General features: G+C 40.8%; 1 protein-coding gene across 5 annotated transcripts in view; it reads right to left on the reverse strand.

Moving 5' to 3' along the window:
- LOC119549620 (protein Shroom) overlaps positions 1-27,001 on the reverse strand; it is a 48,882-nt gene that overhangs the window by 4,465 nt on the left and 17,416 nt on the right. For 3 of the 5 annotated variants that reach the window (XM_037857795.1, XM_037857794.1, XM_037857793.1), the window contains exons 3-7: positions 25,732-25,970; positions 24,405-24,790; positions 22,754-23,549; positions 21,320-22,337; positions 21,058-21,245 (exon numbers count right to left, since the gene is read on the reverse strand). In XM_037857795.1, coding sequence (XP_037713723.1) covers positions 21,058-21,245; positions 21,320-22,337; positions 22,754-23,549; positions 24,405-24,790; positions 25,732-25,970 — 2,627 coding nt within the window. Of the gene's footprint in view, positions 1-6,380; positions 6,581-16,896; positions 17,381-21,057; positions 21,246-21,319; positions 22,338-22,753; positions 23,550-24,404; positions 24,791-25,731; positions 25,971-27,001 lie in introns of those variants that run through there. The other 2 variants (XM_037857797.1, XM_037857796.1) reach the window with 2 other exon arrangements.

Raw genomic sequence — 27,001 nt, forward strand, 5'->3', positions numbered from 1 at the left:
TTTGTTATGATTCACTTCACAGATCAAAAATAACTTTTTTTCACATTTTTGCCCGCTAATATTGTATAATTCCCAATAATACGCGACGGAGCCGAAAGACAATGACAAAAAACGACGTATGGAGCCGAAAGAAAGGGTCAAAAGAAATGTTCGGACACTGGGCTAAATACATTTCCATACAATTAACGCATATTTTATTTATATATTTGCCTATCTTTCCCTCTATTTGGCATTATTAAGCCGAGCGGGGCGTTCCATTTGGTTATGTGATGCAAATTATGAAAAAATTGATAAATTGCCTGGCCTTGCATAACCGCCGGCAATGTGAGACAATAAAAACGGTTCGTCTATAGGGTTGATCGGTTGAAAATCGGGTGAAAATCGGGTATTATCACCCTGCCACCCGCCTGTGGTATATAAGATAATTGGTGGGTTCAGTGGCTTTTGGGTGGTGTTGCCGATCCAGGTCTTGGTCAGTGGCCTTTTGCGTTGCGCGTTGCGCATTGCGTATGCAACTGCAACAGTTGCTGCAGCAACATAAGCAATAGATGTTGCTGCAGCAACTGTTGCACTATAATTTTTGATCGGCAATATAACGAGCTGTTTGCCGCCGCTGCTGGCTGACTAGTTTTCGTTGATAGTAAAAGTATTTTATTTAAATATGCCGACAACGACAACGCTGGCGACGCATGGAAATCACGTTTTTAACATCTCGTCTTAACATTGAGCCGAAAAAAAGGCGAACAAATGTTGCTGTTGCTACTGCCGTTGTTGCAGCGCTTGTTGTTGAAAACATAAACATCTCACAACTTCAGTCGAAGCCCAAACCAAAACCAAAACCGAAACCTGAAAACGGGTTTGTCGGCACCGCATCGCACACATTTTCACTTGCCGCAAAATGACGTCAAGTCAACATCATACAAAGTACAATAATGAAAAAAAGTAAAACAAAACAGATGGCCATCAGCGCAGCTAGCTTTCTTTGGGTTTCAGAGGGGAGGTCAGAACAAATCGCTCATAAGAGTTGTCGTCTTTTTTTTACCCCGCATTCATCGTCCATCAAAGTATGCCATAAATTTCTCTTGGAAAACTTCATGAAAAAACAATGCAGCAGTGGCAACATCATTATCAGCAGCAGCAGCAGCAGCAGCAACATCATCATCCGCATCCAAGCAGTAAAAACAGAAAAGAAAAGTTCTCTTTCACTGAAAATGTTAGCTAAGTGGGCATCTTTATCTGGGGACTGTAACAAAAAAGACTTACTTCTAACCTTCTGGCGGAGAATCCCACAGTTTGCCGCCAGAGATTTCCCCGCACAACCTAAATCCGAATCGAAAACTTTTCCTCTCGAGCAATTTCTGCCTGTTCATCTGTTCATCTGATCGTCTGCCTCGTGATCGGACTCCAATTGTCTGCCTCTCCGCTTGGCTTCTTGTTTTCTTTTCTAATGCCGTTGCAGCTACTGTGTTGCTGCTGGTGCTGCTGGTGCTGCTGCTGCTGCTACTGTACCATAATTATGATCCATTAATTCTGGCAGCAACGCCAACAATGATGGCTTGTGCAATATTTTAAATGTAAAATCGATTTAATGGCGCTTTTCGCTCGCGGCCCTCAAGCACCAAAAATAGACAGCTTGGGAAATGCAGCAAATGCCCAAGAAACATCGCCAACAGATGCCTCCTGCTCTTGGCCCAGCCCCTATTGAAAGTGTCGAAAGTGGTCGGTCTGGCCTGTCCCATTGAATCCGATGAAACGGGGTAATTAACTTGTGAGCTAAACGGCCGCAGCTCATCATAATTACAGCTAAAAAGATGCCTGCAACCAGGGGGCAGAACACGGCAGCAACATCTGCAGCACAGCAGCAACAGCAGCAGCAAAAGCAGCAGCAACACGGCAGCAACAGCAACACTTGTTGCAACCAGCACGGGAAACATGTGTGCGCACTGGACTACGACAGCAGCAACAAGCTTGTAAATAATTCCGGCCCCTCCTCCCGCACTTTAAATAGTTACTTTTGATATTCGCCAAGTTGCGTTTGCATAAACAAATTATTCAGCCAAGTGCGGGCCTTTTGTCTGCTGGATGTTGATAGGGGATTGCAGAGGAAGTGGGAGATTGAAAGGTGCACGGGGAAAAAGGTATTACCATGAAATATAGCATTGGAAAATATTAAAAGATGTGAAAATAAACATCTAAAAGGTCAGCAAGACAGAAAAATTAAATACCTCAAAAGGATGGGAATTTAAAGTACTTAAAGTTTTATTATTTAAGAATTTTCTTACTTCTATTTTCATTATATATGTGGAAAGTTTGTTTGAGAACTACATGCAGTATTTATGACTCTAATCAACAAATAGGTCAGTGAGGTTGTAAAATGAATTTTTATTAAACACATGCTTAAAATAAATGGGAATTTAAAGATCTTATAGCTCTACTTATTTCAGTAAATAAATACATAGTTATGCGATTAATTTTACATACATATAAATTTCTGTATAAATTGTATACCAAAGTTTTCGAAGACCCTTATTATAAAAAATTAATTTGTATTTCAATGAATCATATCCATTTCATGAAACTGATAAGTGAAAAAGGGTATTTATAAACCGAATTAAAATCCTTAAGGTTTTCTCGCAGTGTAAAAAGGGGCCCGCGGGGAGGTTCACTGCTAATATCCGCGACACATCTGCCAATGACATTTTCACTCTCAGCCCACTTGGCATATAAATTGTACACACAGCGACCAACTTGTGTATTGCCCTCGGGCGCATGCGCAACACGTCCGCCATGGCCGGATCAGCCGAAAGTATGGGATATGGCGGGGAATATATGTACAAAGCGGAGCGGGGGCCAGGGGGTCGCTACAAGACTTTGAGCCATTTGCGTTTTTTTTTTTTTTCTGTATTTTGTTTTAGATATTACACAAAAGCCGCTGGTCGTCGAATGCCAAAGTGTTGCGGCCATTAAAGGAACTGCCCTGAATACGGATTTCTCATTGTTTTTAGCCAACTAATTTCAGTCGAAAGAGAGCGAAAGATAATGGTCAGAAGAGCGAAGAGGCCAGCACACACACATTTACTTGTTAGCCAAGATCCGGCGGCGGAGAAATGAAATGGAAAGAAAAGAAAAGAAACGTGAAGAAAAGAAAAGCATGCGAAGCGGCTCTTAATTTCTTAATAACAGCAAATTTCTCAACAAACTACAAAAAAGAGAGACAGTGAGAAGGAATTCTGAAAATGTTCGGCGACAAAAAGCCGGAGAACTTCCTAGGGTTACACCATAAAGGTTGGTAGGGCCTTGTCATGAAGCTTCATTAGCTGTTAATTGTAAGTTTTATGAAATGGAAAATTAGCCATGATGATACGAAATGATGTCACCCATGCAGAACTGCAATTTCATAGGGAATTCGCAAGTGAGATCACCAGGAACTATGGAATCAGATACACGAAACGTGCCAGAGATACAGATACTCGTAAAGTACTATTTTTTTGGAACGAAAGTGAGAGATTGATGAATGGTCTTGCGTTCATGTTTCGGACCATTTAATTGCCTCGAGAGCGAATGTGACCTTTAGCATACAAACATATATAGAAACATACATACTTATAAGCCATAATGATCGCAGATTGGCGAGAATAAACAATGATCTTCGTTGTCGTAAGGCAGAACAAAGGGAACGGAAATCAAGGTTAATCCAATGGAATCGAACACCAAACTCCGCGTAATTAATGCATTGGTGTAGCATAGTGAATTTGCATCAATCAGCAATTATTTATGCAAATTCTCTTTGGACTGTGTGAGAAGTCGGAGCTAAAAGTTCAGATATTCTCACGCTGCGACTGAACCGTTTCGGAATCGATTGATCGATTTCGGATGGCAATATAGATAGCGGTCTATACATAAGAACTGCCCCTGCACTTTGAGCGTGTTTAGCTTGTCACGCGCCTGTCAACCCAAAAAAAGCACAAAATAATTAAGTAAACAAAGAGGTTTTAGAACCCTGCCTTCTCAAGGTTAGGCTTTAGAACTTGGCTCTTGATGAACGAGTGCAGAAAAACAATGACAGTTGTAGAATTTAACCGTATTGTTACAAGGTCACTCCTATGAGGCTGCAAAAAATATGGAAGAAAAACCTTGCCAACTCATCCGAGATTTCTTGGGCCCGGCCCTTTTGTCTTTTTTTGTGGCTTTTTTGGAGAGATCTTCAGCTTTGCCAAAAGTGTTCTTTGTTATTCTTGGCAATTTTGCGTCGCAATTGGCTGGCCAAAGTTGAGGATTTGTGGAGCGGAACACCCAATTCACAGGCCCGATTCAATTTCCATTCCATTTCAGACCCCAACCCCAACCCAAACCCAAACCCAAACCCACAAACCCAACCCACGCCCACACGATCTCCAGTTGCCAGTTGCCAGTGGCCGGGTAATTTACAAAACCTTGGACGTGGCGATCTCGAGCGTTGCCCCATGGACTTTTGGATTTGTGAGCTGGTCGCTGGATGAGTGGCACTCCTAGCTTTTGCGTCTGGGATAAGACAAAGCAAAATAAAATAAAGTGAAGTAAAATACCTACAATAAATACAGAAATACATCCGCGTATTGTTTTGCCTTACCAAAAACCACCGCTGCAGTTAGGCGCTTTTGATAATTAACGGTTTATTGATAAAAGATCCACAACCTCATCGCGATGGTCTACCCCCCCAATGATGATGCGAAGGCATGGCTGTCTGATGATGATAACGATAATGATGATGGTCTCGTGTGGCTTTGATGGGCGTTTTTGACTCGCTATCGTCATAAACATAATTCTCCACTGACTCTTTTGGCAAAAGCGAAGCGTGAAATTGACATTCGCCCCCCTGTGAAATGTTCAACGAACTCTGCATAATAATAATAATAATAATCGAAAAAATCCGCCGGGCCACTTGTTGCAACATTGCAGCAATGCAGCTTTTGGGATGCCGCAGGACAGGAAGCATCCCCCGTCGCTTTTTTGTCTTCTTTTTTATTTTTGGGCCGGGCCCCAAAATTGGTTAAGGGGAAAAACAAAACTGAAAACTCAAAAATGAAGCCCCAAACACATTTGGCATTCATTTGGCGTCGATCGCGTGCAACAACAGGCGGTACACCAAAAGAAATTTAACATTAATTTCAGTAAAGATATTTACAGTGGTCGGCATATGTATTTTGACAAAATAAAAGTTAAGTATACTCATAACTTGAATTTACTTCTTGTAAACTATAGGCATCAATGGAAAGGTAATTTCAATGCCGTTTGAATGATACAATACATTTCTTTACCCATTCAGTACTTATTGAAAAGGACGAATTTGTGTAAATCAACTTTGAAATTTTTAAAAAAAACTTTTTTCCTCGTCTTGAAAACTTAAATTTTTTGATGCAAAAAGTTTCTTCAAACAAAAACAATAGTAACTGCAAAAAGAATTTTTCAAAAATCATTTTTCTTATATTTTTTATGAATTTTTGAAAATGCTTAAAAACAGGCATTTGAGCCATATTTTTGTCTTTTTCATACAAATTTTTTCCGACATTGTCACCTTCAAAAAATCATAAAAAATATAAGAAAAATGATTTTTGAAAAATTCTTTTTGCAGTTACTATTATTTTTGTTTGAAGAAACTTTTTGCATCAAAAAATTTAAGTTTTCAAGACGAGGAAAAAATTTTTTTTTAAAAATTTCAAAGTTGATTTACACAAATTCGTCCTTTTCAATAAGTACTGAATGGGTAAAGAAATGTATTGTATCATTCAAACGGCATTGAAATTACCTTTCCATTGATGCCTATAGTTTACAAGAAGTAAATTCAAGTTATGAGTATACTTAACTTTTATTTTGTCAAAATACATATGCCGACCAGTGTAGTTCATAAGTAATTAAAACAGGTTTCATTATCATCAATTAATTTTCTTATTAATTCTTAAGGTATAACTAAATTCTTTTTCTATATTTAATTTCCTGAACCCCCTAAATATTTAGTATCCTATCAACTAAACATTTTATTTCTGTGCACAACTCCAGTCTGGCCAACTACTGTGAATGCCAAGAGCAAATGAAAAACGCAATTATATGGCAAAGTAAAAATAAAAATAAAACGAAAATAACGAAAAACGAGATCAAGATTTGACGGCGGCATGGATTGCGTTTTCAAGGTTGTTATATGGGGATTGCATTGCCCAAGTTGGCGCTGCAATTAAAAGTCATATATGGCCGAGGAAACGAGCGAATCTTTTCACGCATTCCGCTGTCTTCTGTCTTTTTCCATCGCATGACGTCAGAGCTTTTCCCCATTTTTACTTATTTGCCGATTTCCAGCATAATATGTTTAATAGGTTTTTGTCTAGACGGGCTTTTGCCATTTTTACCGAAACTTGAGCCATTGAAACCACTGAGCCATTGTCCGTCGCGAGTTCAGGAACCCAGTCGATGGGCAAGATCAAAACAATTGAGCACGCGGCACTTTGTATCTCGTATCTCGTATCTCGAACTGAATCGTTTGGGGCACGAACAAATTGCCTGGCAAAATAAATCAAATAAACTGCCGAAAATAAAAGCGCGACAACGCGATTCATTGAACAAAACAAAACTGAAGGCGAAATGCGAAAATTTACATTCGGCGTGACAAAGAGAGGCAGAATGAAAATCGAGGAACGATAGGGAGAGAAAACGTCATAAAGTGATATGTGCCATCATCAAATTGAAAATAAACGCTAAATAAATATGTGCGAAAAACGCGGGGCCCCTAGGGAATATTCAATACTCTTTGATGGATGAGTAGAGGTTGATAAAGAAAGAGATGGGCAAGACGAAATCATTATATCACAGATTGTTATATCATAGATATCATCAAAAAGATCAAAATTAATATTAATTAAGGAATATTTAATACCCGTTGATAGTTATATCTAAAAAGAAAAGATAGGAAGTTTTATCAGGTAATCAAAAGGGTAGAACAGCTCCAGCTGCTTCGACTAGGTTTTTATATAACCGAAGATACAATATCTAACAAAAGACTGAACTTTGATGAATTTCCAGTTTGATTTATCAGAGAGCCATTTACGACAGGGTAGAATTCGCTATCGAAACGATAAGGTAAGCTCTTTTTTTCATTAACCATGAGTGAGTAGGACAAGTCCTCAAAACGAACCTGTTGGCAAGAAACCAAAACCATAGCCCAACATTCTAGAACGCATTCCATTGAGAACTGGGAAAATGAGAGCGACGACGGGAGGCAGAGATTGGTGACTAAAAATAAATGGCATAATTCAGCTAAACAATTTATTTGGCAACGATGACATGAGATGAAGATGAGATGGGATGGGATGGGATCGGATGGGATGGGTTGCTGTTCCGGGGGCGGGGCTCGATGGGGGGAACATGTGGCGAAGTTGACATCGGCGCCGTTCCATTTACACAGATCTTAAACCAGTCGCCAGGAGACGGGAGCTGCAGCTGATTAGCCAACAAATTAGATGCCAGCCTGACATATTGGCTCTTATTTAATGTGGCTGCTCTGATTTATTCAGTGCGGCTGACCCAAAATGTGTATATGATCTTACAGAAAAAAATATATGTAATATGTGCATATATATCTCTGAGGAATGCAGATTGTCTTGGGGCGTTTGCTTTTCCTTATTTCTTACTTCTTATTTATGATGCGGTGTGTGCGAGAGGAATTGAAATTTGTACGCTTGGGTTTGCATTTCATTTGCTTAAATTGCAAATTGGCTTGTCGGGGAGCGGGAGCCCAGGGATTTGGCAGTTGGAAGCCGCGCTTGCAAGTTCGCCGAGCTGATTGAAAATTGTTTACCTTCTTTTCAGGCCCATCATCATCATCATCATGTGCTCCTCTGGTTTTCTGCTTTTCCCTGAAGAACGTGATGCGAAGGCCGCAAAAGGCCGCCAAGAGTCTCAGGATCAGCGGATCGATGCATATTTGTGGTCTTTGTTTTCTTTGTTGCTGGCTGAATTCGTCATGTGGTCGAGAAGAACAGCACAAAAGCTTAGTTAACGCTTTTGTGGGGGGCGATCGGAGGGGATAGGAGGGTATCGGAGGGGTTCCAGGGGTCTGGTTTGCTGCAATGACAGACTCTTGGCCTTGAGGCGGCGGCAAAATGGCCACGTACGAAAGCAAAATCCCCAACTTGCACGCATAATAATGACCCTGACTTATGGCCACGGCAATTTTCTGAGCCAGCCAGGGAGAATAGGGAATATATGTGGCTATACATATATAACCCTACCTGATTGCATTTCATTTGCCTCCGCTCATTTGCATTTGTGGGAATCAATCACGAAGTTGGCCAGCGCCTCAGACTTTGTCTAGACTTGCGGATTTACGAATTATAAAGCCGCACTTGCAGAAAATAAATTATCAGTAAGCAATAAATATTTTTATAACTAAGCTAAATAAGATTTTTAAATATTGTTATTAAACCTTAGCTGGTGTAGAGGCAACACCTTTATTTTCATCATCAGAATGATAAGATTTCTAAAGCCTAAAGTTGACAATACCATGCATTAAAATTATAAGGAAGACCTATCAAGACTGAACTTTTTTTTCACTTTTTTAAATCAATATGATAAGATTTTAAGTATTTGAATTTGGCAATACTTTACGTTAAGCTCTTATTATCATTACAATTATTAGGAATTGAGATTATTTATTTATATTCAAGTATTCATAAATGACAATAAATTGAGTCATGCGTTGATTTATATAATTTAGAGTTCCGATAATAACATATAACAACTGTGTCCCAGTTTTTTCTCTCTGTAGCCCATGCAATGCCAAGTGCGAGTGATCAAACCCGTACATGTGATCATCTGCGTTATAAAACATGCAACTAGCAGTAATGATTGAGCACAAGGCAGACGACGATGTATCGGGCTGGTTGACAATCAGTCAACGAACAGCTGACCCTGGCCAGATATATAGATAGCCGATAGCCAGTCATAGAAATAAATATAGAAATAGCTGCATCGGGCGTCTTGCATTTCAATTGTGGCCCAGAGATTCGGCTTTCACGCAATTTGCTGCTCGACTGATCGACATATATATATATATTTTTTTTTTACCGATCATCGTGCAGGGCATTGCCAAAAAACTGAGATACTTTAAACTGGTGGAAACGAAAGAGAAAGCATTTAATATGCATAGTGCACACGCATTTCTCCCGCCACCTCTCCCCATTTATTTGAGCTGATTTGATGTTTATATGTCTGGCGACGCACATTTCAATGAAATTTAAAAATTTGAAAGCTTTCCCACCCCATGAGATTCCCAGGCAGCCCAAATGGAGCGATCGGCAATCACATTTTCGGTGTCAATTTGTGTTCTATCATAAAACGAAATTGCTTTTTAAGTTTTCAGACTCCGATCGTTATGATCAACGAAATGTTGGATGGCCGACGGCTGTGGGTGTCGCTAATTGAATTTCAGATCAGCTCGCTCTGGGGCCCATTTTAACGGCTCTTTGCGTCGCAGAACTGTCGCAAATGCGATCTACACGTATGGCCATAAAGATCTTTCACAAATGTAAAGACCCATCGAGCGAGTTCTCATTGCGCAACCAGAAATTTATGCAGATTTTTGTTTTTGGGGGCCCCTTCTTCCTGGGCCCCCAGAATAATTGCAGGCACGTAATTTAGCCACGAAGTTCATTGACAGCGACAGTCATCGCCGCAAAGTCGACACGCCCGATTGCGTTGCGCTGCGGTTATCGACTTGGTCATTAGCTTTGGCAATAGCCAAGTTAACACTGAAATCGGGCCGAAAGAGGGGGGCCAAGAGAACTTCCCAGGGCCCCACAATGTAGTCGAAATCAAAGGCGCAATAAGGCCAAGCAAATGCACACGATAAGGAAAATTGTAGTTTACCTTGAAATTATACAATCAAATAATAAAATCAGGGGATTCACCAATATGTATATTACACTGGTCGGCATATGTATTTTGACAAAATAAAAGTTAAGTATACTCATAACTTGAATTTACTTCTTGTAAACTATAGGCATCAATGGAAAGGTAATTTCAATGCCGTTTGAATGATACAATACATTTCTTTACCCATTCAGTACTTATTGAAAAGGACAAATTTGTGTAAATCAACTTTTAAATTTTTTTTAAAAACTTTTTTCTTCGTCTTGAAAACTTAAATTTTTTGATGCAAAAAGTTTCTTCAAACAAAAACAATAGTAACTGCAAAAAGAATTTTTCAAAAATCATTTTCCTTATATTTTTTATGATTTTTTGAAGGTGACAATGTCGGAAAAAATTTGTATGAAAAAGAGAAAAATATGGCTCAAATGCCTGTTTTTAAGCATTTTCAAAAATTCATAAAAAATATAAGAAAAATGATTTTTGAAAAATTCTTTTTGCAGTTACTATTGTTTTTGTTTGAAGAAACTTTTTGCATCAAAAAATTTAAGTTTTCAAGACGAAGAAAAAAGTTTTTAAAAAAAATTTAAAAGTTGATTTACACAAATTTGTCCTTTTCAATAAGTACTGAATGGGTAAAGAAATGTATTGTATCATTCAAACGGCATTGAAATTACCTTTCCATTGATGCCTATAGTTTACAAGAAGTAAATTCAAGTTATGAGTATATTTAACTTTTGTTTTGTCAAAATACTTATGCCGACCACTGTATTTGAGTGTCAGCTACAGCAAAATTCTAGGAGAAACGTTTAATAAAAGATTAAATTTACCCATGATAACATACTAAATATACTACCCAGTTCATTTTCACAAAGGCCACCCAAATGCCATGAAATCAAGTAATCTCATAAAACTCAGCTGAAACCAAAGTAGCAATAAATCGTAACCAATATACCCAATAAGATTTATTTAAGGAAACATATAGGTGATTTCCAATTTTACAACCATTATAAATGGGAAAACGATTTTAAATTATATATCTCATAAGTGTCTTTGTCTTTGTTTTTTTAAATAAAAGTCCCAAATAACTTTTATTTTTGAAACATTTGAATAAAAATGTAAGTAAGTAAATGTAGGAAGTCTTATCTAAGATCTTTTGAAATAAAAATAAAAGAAAAATTTTGGGGTTCCTGAACAATCAACGTCAAATTAAGGATTAAATAGCTTCACAAAATATGTTAGTCTTATCAAAGCACGAGTAACCCAGTTTACATTTCACAACCCACAAAGCAGGTATAATTACAGTACCCAATTAAACAGATTAAATCCCATAAAAATCACCCAAAATAAAACGTGGTCTTGTCAAACTATTCCCACTTCTTGTTTTTTATTGCCCACACCAAATAACCCAACAAATGCCTCAAATTGCATATTTCATGAGCATTTCATTGCCCAAAAAACCTTCCCAGGCCGATGAGAAATTGTTGCGTTTAAAACTACATATATATTGTATGTAAAAAATGTTAATTGCAATACATTTGTGCCAAGTTGCGGGCAAAAATAAAAAAAAAACCAAATTAGGCAAACAATTTAAACATGCGCTTTGAGCCGGGAAACCCGGGCCAAGTGCTGCTCCGATTTTAATTTGGCTTTCTGACTGCTCTTTTTGTTTTGCTTTGCTTTTGGTATTGCTTTTTTGGATTTCGGTTTTTTTGGTTTTTGCGCATGTTTTGATTTTTATCATCTGGGTGGGTTGGTAGGTTGGTTGGCCGACTGTCCAGTGGTTTTCATTTGCTCATGACGCGCGTGACCCACTAAATAAAAAAGGTTTTTTCTTTTGTTTTTGTGTCAAAGCAATTTTCGTGCACGGCACAAGACAAAAAATCAGAAAAATAAAAAAAAAACCAAAACCAGAAAATCGAAGTGCCCGTAAAAAGCCCAAGACCCTGCTGAGGAGTCGAAGATCCAATCGGGTTTCTACAGTAGCCGAAAACTGAAGTTGGGCTTGAGCAGGAAGCCAGACTTATTTACCTTTTGGGCAGTTTTCGTCTCGTAATTATTAATTTTTTCCATATTTATGTGTGTGCCAGTATCTGATATACCATCTTCGTCTCGTCTGGCGTCGAGAAATTTTCGTGTTATAAAGTTAATTTGTGAAATTTTCAGTTGTTTCTTAATGATTTGCGTGGCTCTTTTGGCCACGAATTCAGAAGGAAGTCACTCGCAGCCGGAGGTTACTGGAGCGTTTAGACTCTGCTTTTTTGTATCTTTGTATTCATTAATTTCGTGGCTAATTGAATCGACTGCGGCTGCCATAATTTCGACCACGACTCTGACCTTGTACCGAGGTGAGATATAAATATGCTGGAGCCGCAAGGCACATCCGCTGACCTGGGTCCCCCCCTCAAGAAATGTATGCCAAATGTTCTTAACTCGCGGCCCGATCATCTGCGTTACCCCCACCCAAATATGAACTATATATATATATACCACTCTATATCTCCGTCATTGCCGCCACATTTGTTTGACTTTTGCGGTACTTTGTATGCCCGCTCGACTTGAACTTGTTGCCTTCTTCTGTTTCTGTAATTCTTCTGGGGGAACCCGCAACTTTATCTGCCCCTGTGCGTTATTTTTGTGGAGTGGGAACCGTTGCCGTAATTATACCCTGCCCACATGCCACACTTTGGAGTAGGACCAAAACTCATCTAAGTGGACCTAGATCAACAGGTGCACTCTTCAAATTTGTATGTTACACATTTACCTAAACGTCATTTTCTATCTTAGGGGTTAATTCTTAAGATCAAACATGAAAGATATGAAAGATCAAACCTAAGAGAAAACTAAAAAGGTTCTGTAGTTTGAAAGTATTTTAAAGCAACTGATTCTCAGTTAGTGTTTTTAAACATATAGCTAATCTTCTTAGCTTAGTCTTGTAAACCTTAATTATTAGAGAACCTTTTGATTATAATGTTTTATAAAAGATCACTTTGAAACTGAAAACTTAAAGACCCCATTCCCTGAATTATCTTTCGAGACCATCAACAAAGACAAAATCATAATCGCCCATCATAATACCAATTCCAAAGTCAACTTTCTACAAAGGCCACCTCCCATTCTCATCCCACCCATTTCACTTGACACTTCCGCTTTTATTGTAGAGCATTGCCAAGTCGCTTTTGTCACCCATGGAATTCCCCCATTTGCCTTTGTCACTCTGCACTCATTTAGCTTCATTTGGCTTTTTGTTCTATATACAGTATAGGTATCTGTATAAATATGCTCTGTATACCCAGGGCTTTCATGCAGATATGTGGTTGTACTTGATGGTTGGCTGAGCCACTCTTTTGTTTCAGTTTTGTGTTCTGTGTTGCGACTGATGAGTAACGATCCCATTGCCCGTTCACTTTCAGATAAGTTGGGAAAGTAAGAATGTAGTACTTATATATATTTGTATATATAGAACGAACAACAAAAAAATAAATTACAATTGCAATCGTGTTTACTACGTAGGTAGCTTTTGTTTAGCGCTTTTCCCCCAGCAATTTGTGGAGCGGCTCTTTGTAGTTCCAAGTTCCCTGGAGTTGGGACCTGCCCACCTGTGGGCAAATGTCGAGTCTCAGTATATTGTTCCCAGTTCGAGTTCCAAAAAGTTCCAGAGCAGAGCGATAATGAAGAGCTTTTCACGTGTCGATCGCAACACCATTTGCATATCGTGGGCGACCCAGAAGCCGAACCATTAGTACCCAGTACGCATCGTATACGTAATCGTAGAACCCCTGCAATGGGCAATTGATCGTTGTTGGGGCAAACTCATTAGAGAAGCCAACCGATTAACCGACTTGTTCGGTTTTACGACACCATCTAATTATCATAAATACAGAACAGAGAACCGGATTGATTGATTGATAGACAGTGAGATTCTTGAACCCTGTCGATTAACAAAATCTTCTTATCAGGCTTCCGTAACTTTGTTAATCGAGCTTCCGTAAAGGCCTTGTTTCGCTGATGTTATTCAAATTGTCACTTTGTCAACGTTTGTTGGTTGATTAAAAAATGGCATTTTTATACATTTTTATTAAGACTGAAATATGGCTGCGTGTACTTTATTCACATTCTTGTTGTTGCCTCAATTGAAAGCATGTTAATTTATATACGCTGTATAGTATATAAATTCGTGGGTATCTTGTTTGTTCAACTGTTGCCGATCATTTAGCCATAATAATAGTCGCAAAACGTTTCCAAAAAAATGTGCTGCGACCTGAATATGGAATTGGAACCCCAGAGAGCCAAAGACGAAAGTCCATAAATCTAATCAAGCGAGTGTAAAGAACAATCAAGGCGCTGCTAATTGAAAACTCTTGACATTTGTCGCTGCCTATAATTAGCATTGAACAAAAATCACAGATCCCGGGCTTTCGTAATGGAAACCACAAACAAATCAAGGCACAAATTCAGAGCAGATCGGAGAACTCGGCTTGATTGCTCTGTAGGTATTACAAGTTTTCCACAGCAAATCGATTGGCAATGAAAACAGACGCGGCCAGCAATAAACATTTATTGTTTGATGTTAGCTTAGTTGAATAGGCCGTCGCAATAACAATAAACATTTAGCCCTGCGAATGGCACACACCACACACCGCACACCACACACACACACTCGGCAAACAAATCAAAGCTGGCCAGAAGGTCGAAGTAATTTCATGGATCTCTTGGGAACAAGATCGATCGAGCATTCTTGTCCCTGCTTTGATATTGTAAAAATGTTTATTGATTATTTCAGTGGTTTTCAATGTATGGTTTTGTTTATGCAGCAAAAGAAATTCGCTGCTGTCGTCGCTGAGCTAACAGCATTTTACTCGAAGACAGCAAATTCTTTGGCCGGTCGTTCATTTCGAAACTCGTGCGAAGCCTCAATAAAAAACAACACGGCAAAGCTAAATATTATTTTATTTCTTTTTTTATGCTAATGGAGTATACACTCGGCGAATTTGGGTGTATGAGGTGGAGGGTTTCTTCAGTTTACGATCAGGGCAGATCTAATCCATTCGTTTAAGTTAATTCTTAATTAAAAGGTTATTAACTTTGAAGATGTTGCATAACTAAGAAACCATAGCTACTTCTTAGGAAACGAATGATATTTTTTTTAAGTGAAAGTAAAACAAACTAATTTCCCTGGTTTCCTTTAGGTGGTGTCCTCATTTCAATGCATCCCCTGAGGGTTGTTGGCCTTAACAGTTGCCGGGATACGAACAAAACGACCACTCCTAGGGGTGACCAATCCACCACCAGCTGTTCCTTGGCCAAAACCGGTTCTAGCCGCTTTTGCCTATCCAAACAAAGGTCCTCATTGTTCTCATTCCAATGAATACGGCAAGAAATCGATAAGATCTCTGCACTGATAGCACCGGCTTTCCATACAAAGTGTAACCCACCTACCACTTATATGGTCCGAATGTCAATAGATCTCGTTATGAATTATGGCGAATGACGCGTGTCTCGGTCACACCGATACAAATGGAATTCAAATAGAAATAAACCATATATATGTGCATATTTATGGAGGCAGTGAGTCCGCAGACAATTTGCCATGGCAGCAGGTAAAACTGAATGGAGAGGGGGCGAAGGAGAAGGAAACGTGCCGCAGTTTTGCACCTGCCGCCTACGTGGCTGCCAAAGGGAATGGCAATAATGGAGAAAGAAAGAAAGAGAGGCAACAGCTGTGAAAATTTATCAGCTCGGGCTAAGGTTGTTAGAGCCTCAGACAAGTCAAAGATCCACACAGAGAGAAAAGTTGGGATGAATAATATTAATTCGGTACTAGTATATCTATAACTCTGTATTAATAGATCTTCTAATGTGGAAATAATATTAACATATAAATAAAGTGAATGATTTCAGAATTAGTGGATCTACAACTCTGGATTTATAGATCTAGAAATGCCAACTTAGTATTATTACTCTGGATATTTAGATCTAGAAAGCCGAAATAATATTATTTGCCCACCTTATTTATCTTTTAATATTTATTTAACTTTAATTATCATTAAAACACTACTCTAATTAGTTTTTGTAAAGAAATCATTAAAAAAGACTGTTATTTTGGGTTTTTCGCCGTGCAGCCAACAACAACTGTCGTCATTAGCGGAGACGTTAGGCATTGAGCATGCTAAATATGGTTCCACTGAAGTTAGCCGACAACGTCGCCACAAACTAGTACAGCGGCAACTAAAGCTGCAACTATCCCAGCAACAGCCCCAGATCAAAAGCCAGACTGCAATGCAGTTAACAAACGACTCACAGAAAAGCTTATCTTGGGAAAAAATAAAATACTCCATTGGCTGGCGCGCGTTCTTATTAAAAGTCTAGTTTTCATTTTCAAGCGGCTTACTTGGAGTACAGATGGAAAAAATAAGGATAAATCTTTGTCAGAAATAAAACTCATGAAGATATATCACTTTAAAAATACTATCCCTTCTTACAGTAAACTAGATTTGTAATTGGATTAACTTGATTAAAATGTCTAAGGAAAATACATTTTTTAGATACTCAAATTGTTTATTCATAAGTTAGCTTTTCTTTATTATATGCGGTATGGTCAAATAAACTCTTATTTATATTTTAGAATTTTTTAAAAATTTATCATGTAAGAATTAAAAAGTGGGTTTTTTGGCATTGTTCTGACTACTCAAGCTCTTAATGCCTTTGTCATATGACAAATTACAAAAAAACCCAGATGACTTTTTTAAAATTCACTATGGTAATGAATCAAATTACTCCCACTTGATTGAAAAATGAATCAAAAATAATACCCCCGTAGAACAGATGTCACATTTTTTCCCTGTGCCAACAGTGTAGTTTACAGAATTTCCTGACTGCCGCTGACTAATGGCGATCGTTAATAGCCGGCGTTATCAGCTGAGATCATAATAACCCAACTGAACTGAACTGACTGACCAAGCGACTTGGCTTTCAATTGAGTTGTGCAAAAACAGTGTTTACCTTCTGATTCGGAACTTGCCGCCGAACACCATCTTCAAGTGGTAGACGGTATCCAGTATTGTGAAATCCAATTTGGTTGGGAAGAGCGGCACACACACACTCACACACTCGCGCGGAGATATATGATCTGCAGGTTAGACAATCCCAAAATGACAACAAAATAAACCGAACTTTTGCGTGATATCTTGCTTCCTTTTGTCTGCCAGTTATTTGTGCAAATGCTATGCAGTTTGTTGGCCCAACATTTGAACCCGTCGCTGAACTTCCTTATTTTGGTATACGTTTTTTGGCGATCAGGAAGTCGGGACCCCAAAAAAAAAGCACATGAAATTGATACACATGCAGGCAAGTGTCACGAGAGTTTTACATTTTTAATTGCCGAGCTTCGAATGCCGAATTTCCAATTTCGATGGCAATTGCAATTGATTCATTTAGTATTATATTCACATACGCGACAACTAGCGCGAACGTCCGAACGCCTCGGCGGATTTCACTCGTTTGAAGTTGCGGCAACGTCAGCGGGATGATGGCCACAAAAACACGGCACACCAAACACAAAAGACCTTAAACACACTCCAGTCAAGAGCCGGTTCGGTTAAGAGATGGTTTAAGGGAGAATCGGGTGGCTAAGAGAGGGGACTCTCTTTGGGAAACCTTTTAAATTGCGGCTTAAAGGTCTGTTGGCCCAACGCAGTCACTAGCCAGGAATTCTGGTAGGTAAATTGAAAATAAAACTAAAATTTGCCATTAACTTCTAGTAGGACCCTAGAAGTTTATGATCAGCGGTTATTTATGGGCCTATGAATTGAGACATTTATTGAGAATTAGAAAAAATTGCTGTTCCTAACTTTAATGGTTTTTGCCTAACTTAAGATCTTTAAGCAAGCACGCTCTTTATAAAGAGAGAAATATGAATATAATCTCTTTACTTAGTTGTTTGGCATAAAAACATAGCATAGTTTTAAGCGCCATACATTTCTGTATTATTAAGACCCAGCACAAAAGTAGGCAACGATTTGTGTAAACTCAAAAGACCCAAAGAACCTTGTACAAACCATAAAAGGTATAAACATATTCCTGATCCCCATGTATACATTTATATTCCTGTCCTCTGCTATCAAGATTTTTCTCGGATTAAACGAGCTTTATTATTATAGGTACTGAAACTAGCAGTACCAAGCCCCCGGGCCCATTAAATTCAATCACCTTTTGTTGCCTGTTCTCATCGCCAATCTGTCGCTGCTGTTGCATCGTCATCGGAGCAAAGTTCTATCGATCATTGGCTGTACTGTCGATATTTAGCCGTTGATAGCGGGCAGAAATTATGGCAAACACTTTGTTAAATGTGGCCAGAAAGGCAGCAAGGCAGCTAGGCTGGCCTGAAAGCCTGGCGACGTCGTCTAATCACGGCAACTGCATCGAAACAGTCGCGACTCGCTACTCGCGGCTGGATAAATTGAATTGAATTGTCTGGCCTGGCGTTTGCCATTATGTTTCGCTTGTTCCTTTTGCCACAGCGGCAACGCTGCGAATGAGTGATTTATAGCGCGCATACGACGCGTGGTCTGTGGTCGCAGCTCAATGCTGGCAGTTAATTCGAAAATAATACAGCCAAGACCTAGCTGGAGTGTTGCCAAATGGCCAAAGAGGGAATTAATTCGGCAAATGCCTGCACTTTGCCGACTTTTTGGCCAACGGCTGTGCGAGGCGATAATTAGAGGCTGTCAGGAGAACATATGGCACACCTCTCAGGGTTTTCTGTTTTTTTTTTGGCTCTTGGCTTTTTTGCTTTTCTGCTGTTGCTCTAATTGAAGTCGCTCGAAAAGTGTCTGCAGGTGAGTCGGTTCGAGAAATGCAAGCGATGACTGCCCTTTGCTCCATTTTCCGCACGCCAAACTTTCAAAATGCAAATTAGGCACGTTCGCGGTGAACGGCATTTGAACCCCCGACCGGGCTTAAACGACAACGAAGCCTCTGACAAGCCCATTTACAAGTTGCCAGCCAGATCTGCAGCCAAGTCCCCCAGCCAGGCTCAGCCCGAAAGCTGTGCCACAAATTGTGTCAATATTTGTCTCGTGCTGGATGCTGCTGCTGCAACAAATCGTGCCGCAAAGGTCTCCCCCGGTGTCAACTGAGCCACCAAAGAAATCCAAAACAAAAACTAAAAACCCCCAAAAAAAAGGAACAACGGAGGAAAAAACATGACAGCCCATAGAAATTATTGAACATGGACAATGCACAGTGGTAGAGATACAATTAAGTAGATGTTTGGATTTATTGTTGGGGATATAAAAAGATTACTTTACTTATGAATATAAGGTGTTGTAGTCCTTAAATAACCTTAATACTGTAGTTATAAAGGCCATAAATTGTTACTATCTGAATTTATTTAAAAAAGTCATGGGAACCTCAAGAAAGACCTAGAAAATAATAAATGTAACCAAAAGATACATGTGTGGAACAGATGTGGTATAGATTGTGTTAGTCAAAAGTTAAGCAAGTGCCATAAGACTATAATCAAGTATCATATGGCTATTAGGATTTACGTTTTTATAAAATTTAACTGCTGATTTGATTTTGGTTGTGGAAAAGATATCTAAATAAATTTCATATAAAATGTTACCATATATTTATATGAATAATAAATATACAAAAGTGGAGTACTAACTTTTCCCCTACAGCAACATATTACTATTATTTGAAAATAGATAACCTTACATAATCCCCAGTAAGTTAATTTTTAATGACTCATATATAGGGACATGCTACCATTTACAACCTCTCCACCACTGTGCAACCACAGTTTGAACTCAATGTGCGGCTCTGAGTTATCTAATGCCCGAAAATTGGGTGCGATGCCATACAGTGAATGCAAAAAGTATGCGCACGGTGCGCTAATGAACCGCCCGGCGTTCATCTATCAATGTCACTGTATAAGCCCGGCCAAGAATGGACCTTTTGTCCCGCTGGCCGGATAAATTTCGATTTTCAATTTGATTGGCTTTTACCAGCACAATCAGAACAAAGAATTGAGTGGTGCCTGAATCATTTTGGGGATCTGGGGGCTTGGAGACTGGGGAGTTGGGGAACCTGGGGGAGTGGTGCTGCCCACACGCCAAGGAGCAAAACATAAATCGCTGTTCGGTTGACACATTTTTGTGGCCGCTCAGGTGGCAGCTCAATTGGCGTTTAGTTTTGGCGATTGGCAATTGGAGTCGGCCGGGTTTAGTGGGTCGAAAGCGAAAGTCGAGCTGCTCAGCGAGCAGTGTATTTCATAATCCAATTAAGCATTAGGCGACAGCTGATTGACGGCCATGCGGCGAAGGAAGCGGCTCATTAGCCAAGATCACCGAAGCTCGCTGGCTACCGTGCCACGCACTCCATTCACGGCTAATTGGATTCGATAAGGTCAAGAACAATGAGCCAGGGAGTGGTCCAAGCCCACGGATGCGACAGAGCTTACTGAATATGTTTTGAATCTGGCGGAGGCTGGGATCTTTAGCTGTGATTTTCTGACAGGGTCATTGAATTAAGGTCTAACTTTTTTAAATTAAGCTACTAATAGGCTTTAGCAACTAGGAAGTGATTTTGAAATGTATAATATAATATTACATCAAGGCTTGGCCTACTGGAAGTTTAAGATAATAATTATAATTAAGACTATGATACTTTTCAGTATAAAGTCTTTATTAAGACTTTAATTTGTGGAAGTAAGTTTGATAATGATAGTGAATTTGTCTAATTTTTGAAATCTTTTAAAAAGGTAATCCGGCCGAAAGTCTTAGCAACTATGGCCGATTCCTCCCTGTGCCTTAAGTTTTAAACTTTTGGCAACAGAGTACAATAAATAAAAAGGTAATGTTTTGATTTTGAAAATAAGAAAAGTATCTTTTATGACTTTGATTTAAAAAGAGAGTTCTTCAAAATGCTTTCATTTGTTCGAAACCTATAGCCAAATATTAAAACTTGCCGTGGTCAAAGTTAGGAAGTTATAAATTAAAGAAGAATTTCGAAGTAAAGCCCATATTCACAGTTATGAATGTGTGATTTAAGATGAAGTACTTCAAAGTTTAATTTAGGAAGAGAGTTACCTGACATTATTATGCTTGATCCAAACTATAATCCAACTTAACCTTATAATATCATATATCATGAACTCACCGTTTCTGCTGGTTGCTCTCCAGATTGCTGGCAATCACGTTGTCATGGGCGGCGGATCTGGCACGCGGCAATAGAGGAGGCGGTGGCGCCACGGAGCTGGAACTGGCCACGTTTTCGAGGATGGGCTGCGGTGTCGTGTGGTGCGGGCGCTTGCGACTGCTGCCCCCACCGTTCGCGAGATGTTTGTGCTGCAATAAGGCAATGCGAATTAGAAAAATCTGAATCCAATTACAAAAAACAGAAGTCAGCAGTGACGACCCACCTGCAAACTCGTCGGCTTCTTGGGCACCAGTGGTGGCACCTTGGTGGCTCCCAAAGCTCCAATGGCTCCAACTGTGGCAACTGTGGGCGGTGGTGCTGCGTAGGCGATGCGACGTGTGGATGCCCCGGCAAAGCTGTTCCTCCGGTTCGGCGAGGGCGGTGGGCGTGGCTGGAGCACTTCCGGAGGCGGCGGCGGAGGCAGTGGCTCATCGAAGGTGTAACTGATGTCCAGCTCACTCTGCGGCGGTGGTGGCAACTCGGGCGACGGCACTCGGAGATTGGGATGCTTGGGCGGACGCTCGGGCGGCACTTGGCGGTGCTGCTGTGGGTGGTGCTGCTGGTGGGCCAAGGCGGCGGCCTGCTGGAGCAGCAGTTTGTCCCGCATGGGAGCGTATTCGGTGGCCGAGGAAGTGCGTCTGGTGGGCACAGCCAGACGTCCTCGTGGCGGCGGCGGAGGTGGTGGCATTCCGCAGTCGTTGAAGGAGATTTTCTCGGCACTACCTATGTTCCTTATGCTGGGCCCCTTCACCTGACCCTGAGCAACACCCTGATGCAGGTCCCTGAACTCGGCATAGTCCGAGGCGGAGCTAGAGCGCCTTAGCAGATTGGGCCGCAGACTACCGGAACGACGTGGCGGTGGCGGCGGAGTGGGTGAACTGCAGTCCCGCGTCGACGAAGAGGAGGAGCTGCTTCCCGTGGGCAGACCCACCATTATGGGACTCAGGTTATTCGGCAGCGACTTGCGCTCCACATGGAGGGCCTGGTAGGATTGCGAATGTGGACGCAGCAGCTGCTGCTCCTCCTTCTGCTGCTGCTGCTGTCGCTCCACGTACGACTGCACCGCGTTCTTCTGGAGCGCCTTCAGCGCCGGATTCGAGAGGCGGTGCGTCTTGCTGGGCTCCAGGTAGGCGAACTTCGGTGGCTCCCCCAGCTGGCTGCGCTCGAAGTCGTTGATCCTCTCGGCCACCGAGTGCCAGGTGGGCTGCACAGCGGCCCCCGCTGGCGTTATCACAGGAAGTCTATGGGATTAAAGGTTGGATAAGTAATTGCGGAAGATTTGTTCAAATACAATCAAGAAAAAAAGTTCTCAAAAGTCAGCCAAGATCGATTTAATGTAAAATTCTCAATATCAAGACTACTTTCGTCTCGACAATAAAAATAGAGACTACGTTCGTATCGGAAAACAAAGTCAAGATTATTTTTGTCTCGAAAAACAAAATCAAGACTATTTTTTCTCTATTGATAAAATCAAGAACACTTCCGTCTCGGAAAACGAAATTTTGAGTACTTTCCCCTTGAAAAACAAAATTGAGGGCATTTTCGTCTTGATTTTAAGAACTTTTCTTCTTGAAAAAATGAAAAGGCGTATCCCAAAGTGAGACCATTTGATCGTGGCAGTTTTTCGACTTAAATTTTGTTGGGTGCATCTACTTACTTGGCGGACTTGTGCAGCCCCGAGCTGAACTGCGCCTTGGGATGCTGCACGTACTGCGAGGTGTTGCTGTGCACCGGCTCGGTGTAGGTGCTCACCGGGAAGAGGCGGTGGTTGCTGCGGTAGGAATCGATGCTATTCGTGGGACTCTGCTCCCCCATGTTGGGCGTACTGCAGCTGAGGGCCTGGGACTCCGGCTTCAGTCCGAGGGACATGGACTGCAGTTTGCTGGGCTTTCCAGCCGGCGGCTGTGGGGCAATGGTGACCACGGCCTCACTGCTGGAAATGGTCACCGAAATGCTCGACTTGTGCTGCTGACCAGTGGATCGTCCCAGGTGCTGATTCTGATGATTCTTCTGCTGGAGATCGCCCATGGAGTGGGATTGACCTAGGAGGGAGCGAGGTTTCTCCGTGGGCGAGGCCAACTCCAGCAAGGAACTTTGTGTGCTCAGCTTGGACTGGTTGGAGTGGTGGCGCTGGTGGTGCTGGTGATCCTGCTGCTGCTGCTGCTGGTGGTGCGACTGGAAGTGGTGCAGGGCCATCGAGGTGTGCACGGGTGGATAGCTGGGACTGTGGCGATGCTGGATGCGAAGAGGCTGCTGCTGCTGCTGCTGTTGCTGCACCACCACCGCGGCTCCATGGTCGCCACCCACCTCCACCTCCTCCTCCTCCTCCTCGGAGATCATGTTGGAGGAGCTGCTCTCGGTGGGTGAGATCGCCGGGGCCAGCACGCTCTCGCTGTGATGACGCTTGGGGGTCAGCACCCGGGAGCTGTGAACAATCAGCTGCGAGGAGGAAACTGCAATACAAAAGGGGAGAACGGTTCAGTTAGGGCGTGTCCTCGGCCATTCTAAAAGGAGTTGGGGCTGAGCCAAGTAAAAGGGGGCCAGCAGCGAGCCAAGGTCGTGGGGGAGTGGGTTCGCCCGCCGGTCGCCCTGCATTTTTGGGCAACCTTCTCTTATTGCAACTGGCCAACCATTCACCCCCTACCAAAAAACTGAACTGCCACTGTGACCCCACTCGATTTGCAGACACGATTGCTAGTTTTTGATCTTGTGTATTTTTTTTTAATGTAAATATGAATGTAAATTAACTAGAGGATATTAACGTTTAATATTTAGGATTATTACATATTTGGGATTATTTATCAGGAAAAAATTTAAAGATGGGAGATTAAACTATTTACATCACTGATATAAAACTGTTATACTAGACTTTGATGATCATTTTATAATATTATTTATTAAATGCATTTTATCGTCATTTAAACTTTTTGATAAATAATGTTTCTAAGTTTATGTTAAAGAGTTTTATATATATGTCTAAACTTAGCCATTGCAAATTAAACCAACTTTAGAGTTTTTTTTTGAGAGTTACACATAAATCATATATCATAATTAATTAAAATAAACCTAAGTGGCTTAAAACATTTATTATAGAGTTATACTATTTCTTATAAAACTTAGAAATTGAATAATTTGGAATAAGTCATATGCATATTAACAAGAAGAACTTTTATTTTAAGAACTTGAAAAATGGAAAAATTCAAATCTCTTTTAAATTAACCAAACTGATAAATAGGTGATGAATATAATAATAATAATTATAATTTTGATGACAACCCTGGTTTTTCTTCTTCTACCGATAAACTTACCCGATTCGGCGATGGCGCTATAGCCGGTGGCATGACTCGCCTCGGATATATCGCTCATGGAGCCCAGCCACTTGAGGGTTTCCGTGGAGGAAGTGCTTTCCGAGCTGTTGTTGTTGGTATTGTTGCTGCTGCCGTTGCTGTTGCTATTGTTGTTGCCGGAGCTGGATGAGGAGGCGGAGGAGGAGGAGGAGTTGGCATGGGAATGGGAGTGGGAATGGGAGTGGGAGTGGGAATGGGAGTGCGAATGGGAATGGGAGTGGGAGTGGGACTGGCGGACCAGGAGGGGAATGGGCGAAGGCGCCACCGAGTTGCTGCAGACGGAGGACAGATCGTTCTCCGACCAATGATGCGACTGCCGCGACAGAAGATCGCTCTCCTGACGTAATCTGCAAATAGAACAACCAGTCGGAATTCCAGATTAGAGTTGGAACTCAAGTCAACATTAAAGTACCGTCGAAGTGAGCTTTTTGGCCAAATCATTGCGTGCTACAGAAATTTGCGATTTCTGGTTTGTGCTCTTCGCACGGCCGCAATTACTTGAATTTCTTGCTTAGCCTTCGGTGCGGGCAATAGAGCCAGAAGCGGACTCTCTTCGGCACTTGGGGCAAGTTCAGATAGATAGATAGATAGTCCGTCAGCCAGACAGACAGACTGAAAATAGAGCTAAAACCGGAGACGGAGACTGATCCAAGAAGACCTTGAGAGCCAAGCTTGAGCTGCTCGTTTTCGGTTTTATTTCTCTGCTCTGTCTGTATCTCATGTGTTTGCGTTACCAAGAATGGTTTATGGCGTTTTTTAGTGTACAAATAAAATTCATAATTGTCGTTCGGCATTTGATGCGAGTATGTGCTGTGTGCGAGGAAAAACGTGTTTGCAATGCAGCCACACGGTGAGAAAATTACAGAGAAAATGTATAGTTCAGAAAGACTGTATAGTCTATTAACAAAAATATAACAACTCCCTAACTTCATTTTTAACAAGCAAGAAATGGAATTTGATTCTATTTTATATTTCCTGTTTTTATATATTATAAATTGAGCAATCAAGCAATGAAAATTGCTTATATATAGGCATTTAAAGCACAAAAAGCTAAGATATAATTATTTAATTGGTCTTCATTAAAACCTTTAATACGTAATTATGGGGTTGTTCAATTTGTTGAATGCAAGAAAGTAATTTACCAAATTTGCCTATACCTCATAATAATAATTATTTATAATTATTTTTATATAACTTAACGCCCTTCTATTAATATTACCATTTGTAGGTAATATTTTTTCTCACTGCTTATAAGATATTTCCCCCCTTTTTTGCCGCGACAACTTACTTATCCAGAAATGGCGTGGCCGATGTGGAATCCGAACTTGACACATAGCTGTGGTAGCCCTCGGATTGGGCATAGGAGTTCTGCTTCTGGTGGTGGAAGGCCGTCTGGTCGTAGTACGAGGAGGATCTATTGTTGTACTCCTCGAGGCCGGCCTGGGTTAATCCGCACTGATCCATCGATGAGCCATGGTGCTGGCTTAGTTGGCTTAGCTCTCTGCTATTGTGGTGCGGCATATCATCCTGCAAGAGATCGGACAAGAGAAATCGTTGTTGCATAAGTCCGAAACATTTAAATGGTTTAATCGTTAGTTATGTGACCGCTGCTGACCGGATAGCTCACATTTGCAAATGATCCGCAGCCATAATTACGGTCACAGCTTAAGCGAAAAAAAACGGGAGAAAAATCAAACAAACAATAGTCCCTCGAACCTCTGGTCTTTCTTTTTTGGGTCTTGGATAGCTCATTAGATAATTAAGTGAAAATTATTGCAGTGCAGGCAATGCAATTGTCGACAAACAAACCTATTTGAAGTGCAGCGGCAATACCCAAAAACTCGCGATGTTGCCAAAGCATATATATTATGTACATAACCAGCAGGCAGATCGTGGGAGGGAGTCGATTTGAAATGGGGGGTCTATAAGGAGGGTCTATAAGGGGGCTCAGACGGATGCAGACAACAGCCGCCAAGCGGAGCGTCCATAATAAGCCGGATTAAGTAATGGTGTGCACAAGGCGAGCGGATCGGAGCCACATGAGCAATGGGCTCCAAGCGGCGATTCGGTGATCAAGTTCACTGGATCGGGCGAAAATTTGGTAACAAAGAAATAACAGATCGATAACATGATCATTGCGGGTTTTGGGTTTTGGGTAAACAGAGCTTTACTTTGGTAAATTCATGGGTATTTAATATTTCTGGCAAACAGCTGTGTGAGTCGTTGAACCTATTTAATCTGGTATACGGTCTACAAAATAAACAGGAAGTAGTTCAGTATCTCTAAGAATCATACTGCTTATTCATGCATAAACAGAATTAGTCACATTTTTCCTCTAACTACTGTTGTATGCTTTTCATTTTACTTATTCTTATCAGCTGGATTTTATTGATTTATTGATTCATGTGATTTCGTACTAACAGATACATATTGTAATCATTTATTAATCACTGTACTGATTAATTGCAAAGATAAGCAAAAATTCAAGTCAAGGTCTTTTGTTTGCTTTAATCTGCGAGAATATAGATTATGAATGCCAGGAAACATTTGCGCCACAC

The sequence above is a fragment of the Drosophila subpulchrella genome, chromosome 2R (assembly GCF_014743375.2).
Source record: "Drosophila subpulchrella strain 33 F10 #4 breed RU33 chromosome 2R, RU_Dsub_v1.1 Primary Assembly, whole genome shotgun sequence".
NCBI lineage: Eukaryota > Metazoa > Arthropoda > Insecta > Diptera > Drosophilidae > Drosophila > Drosophila subpulchrella.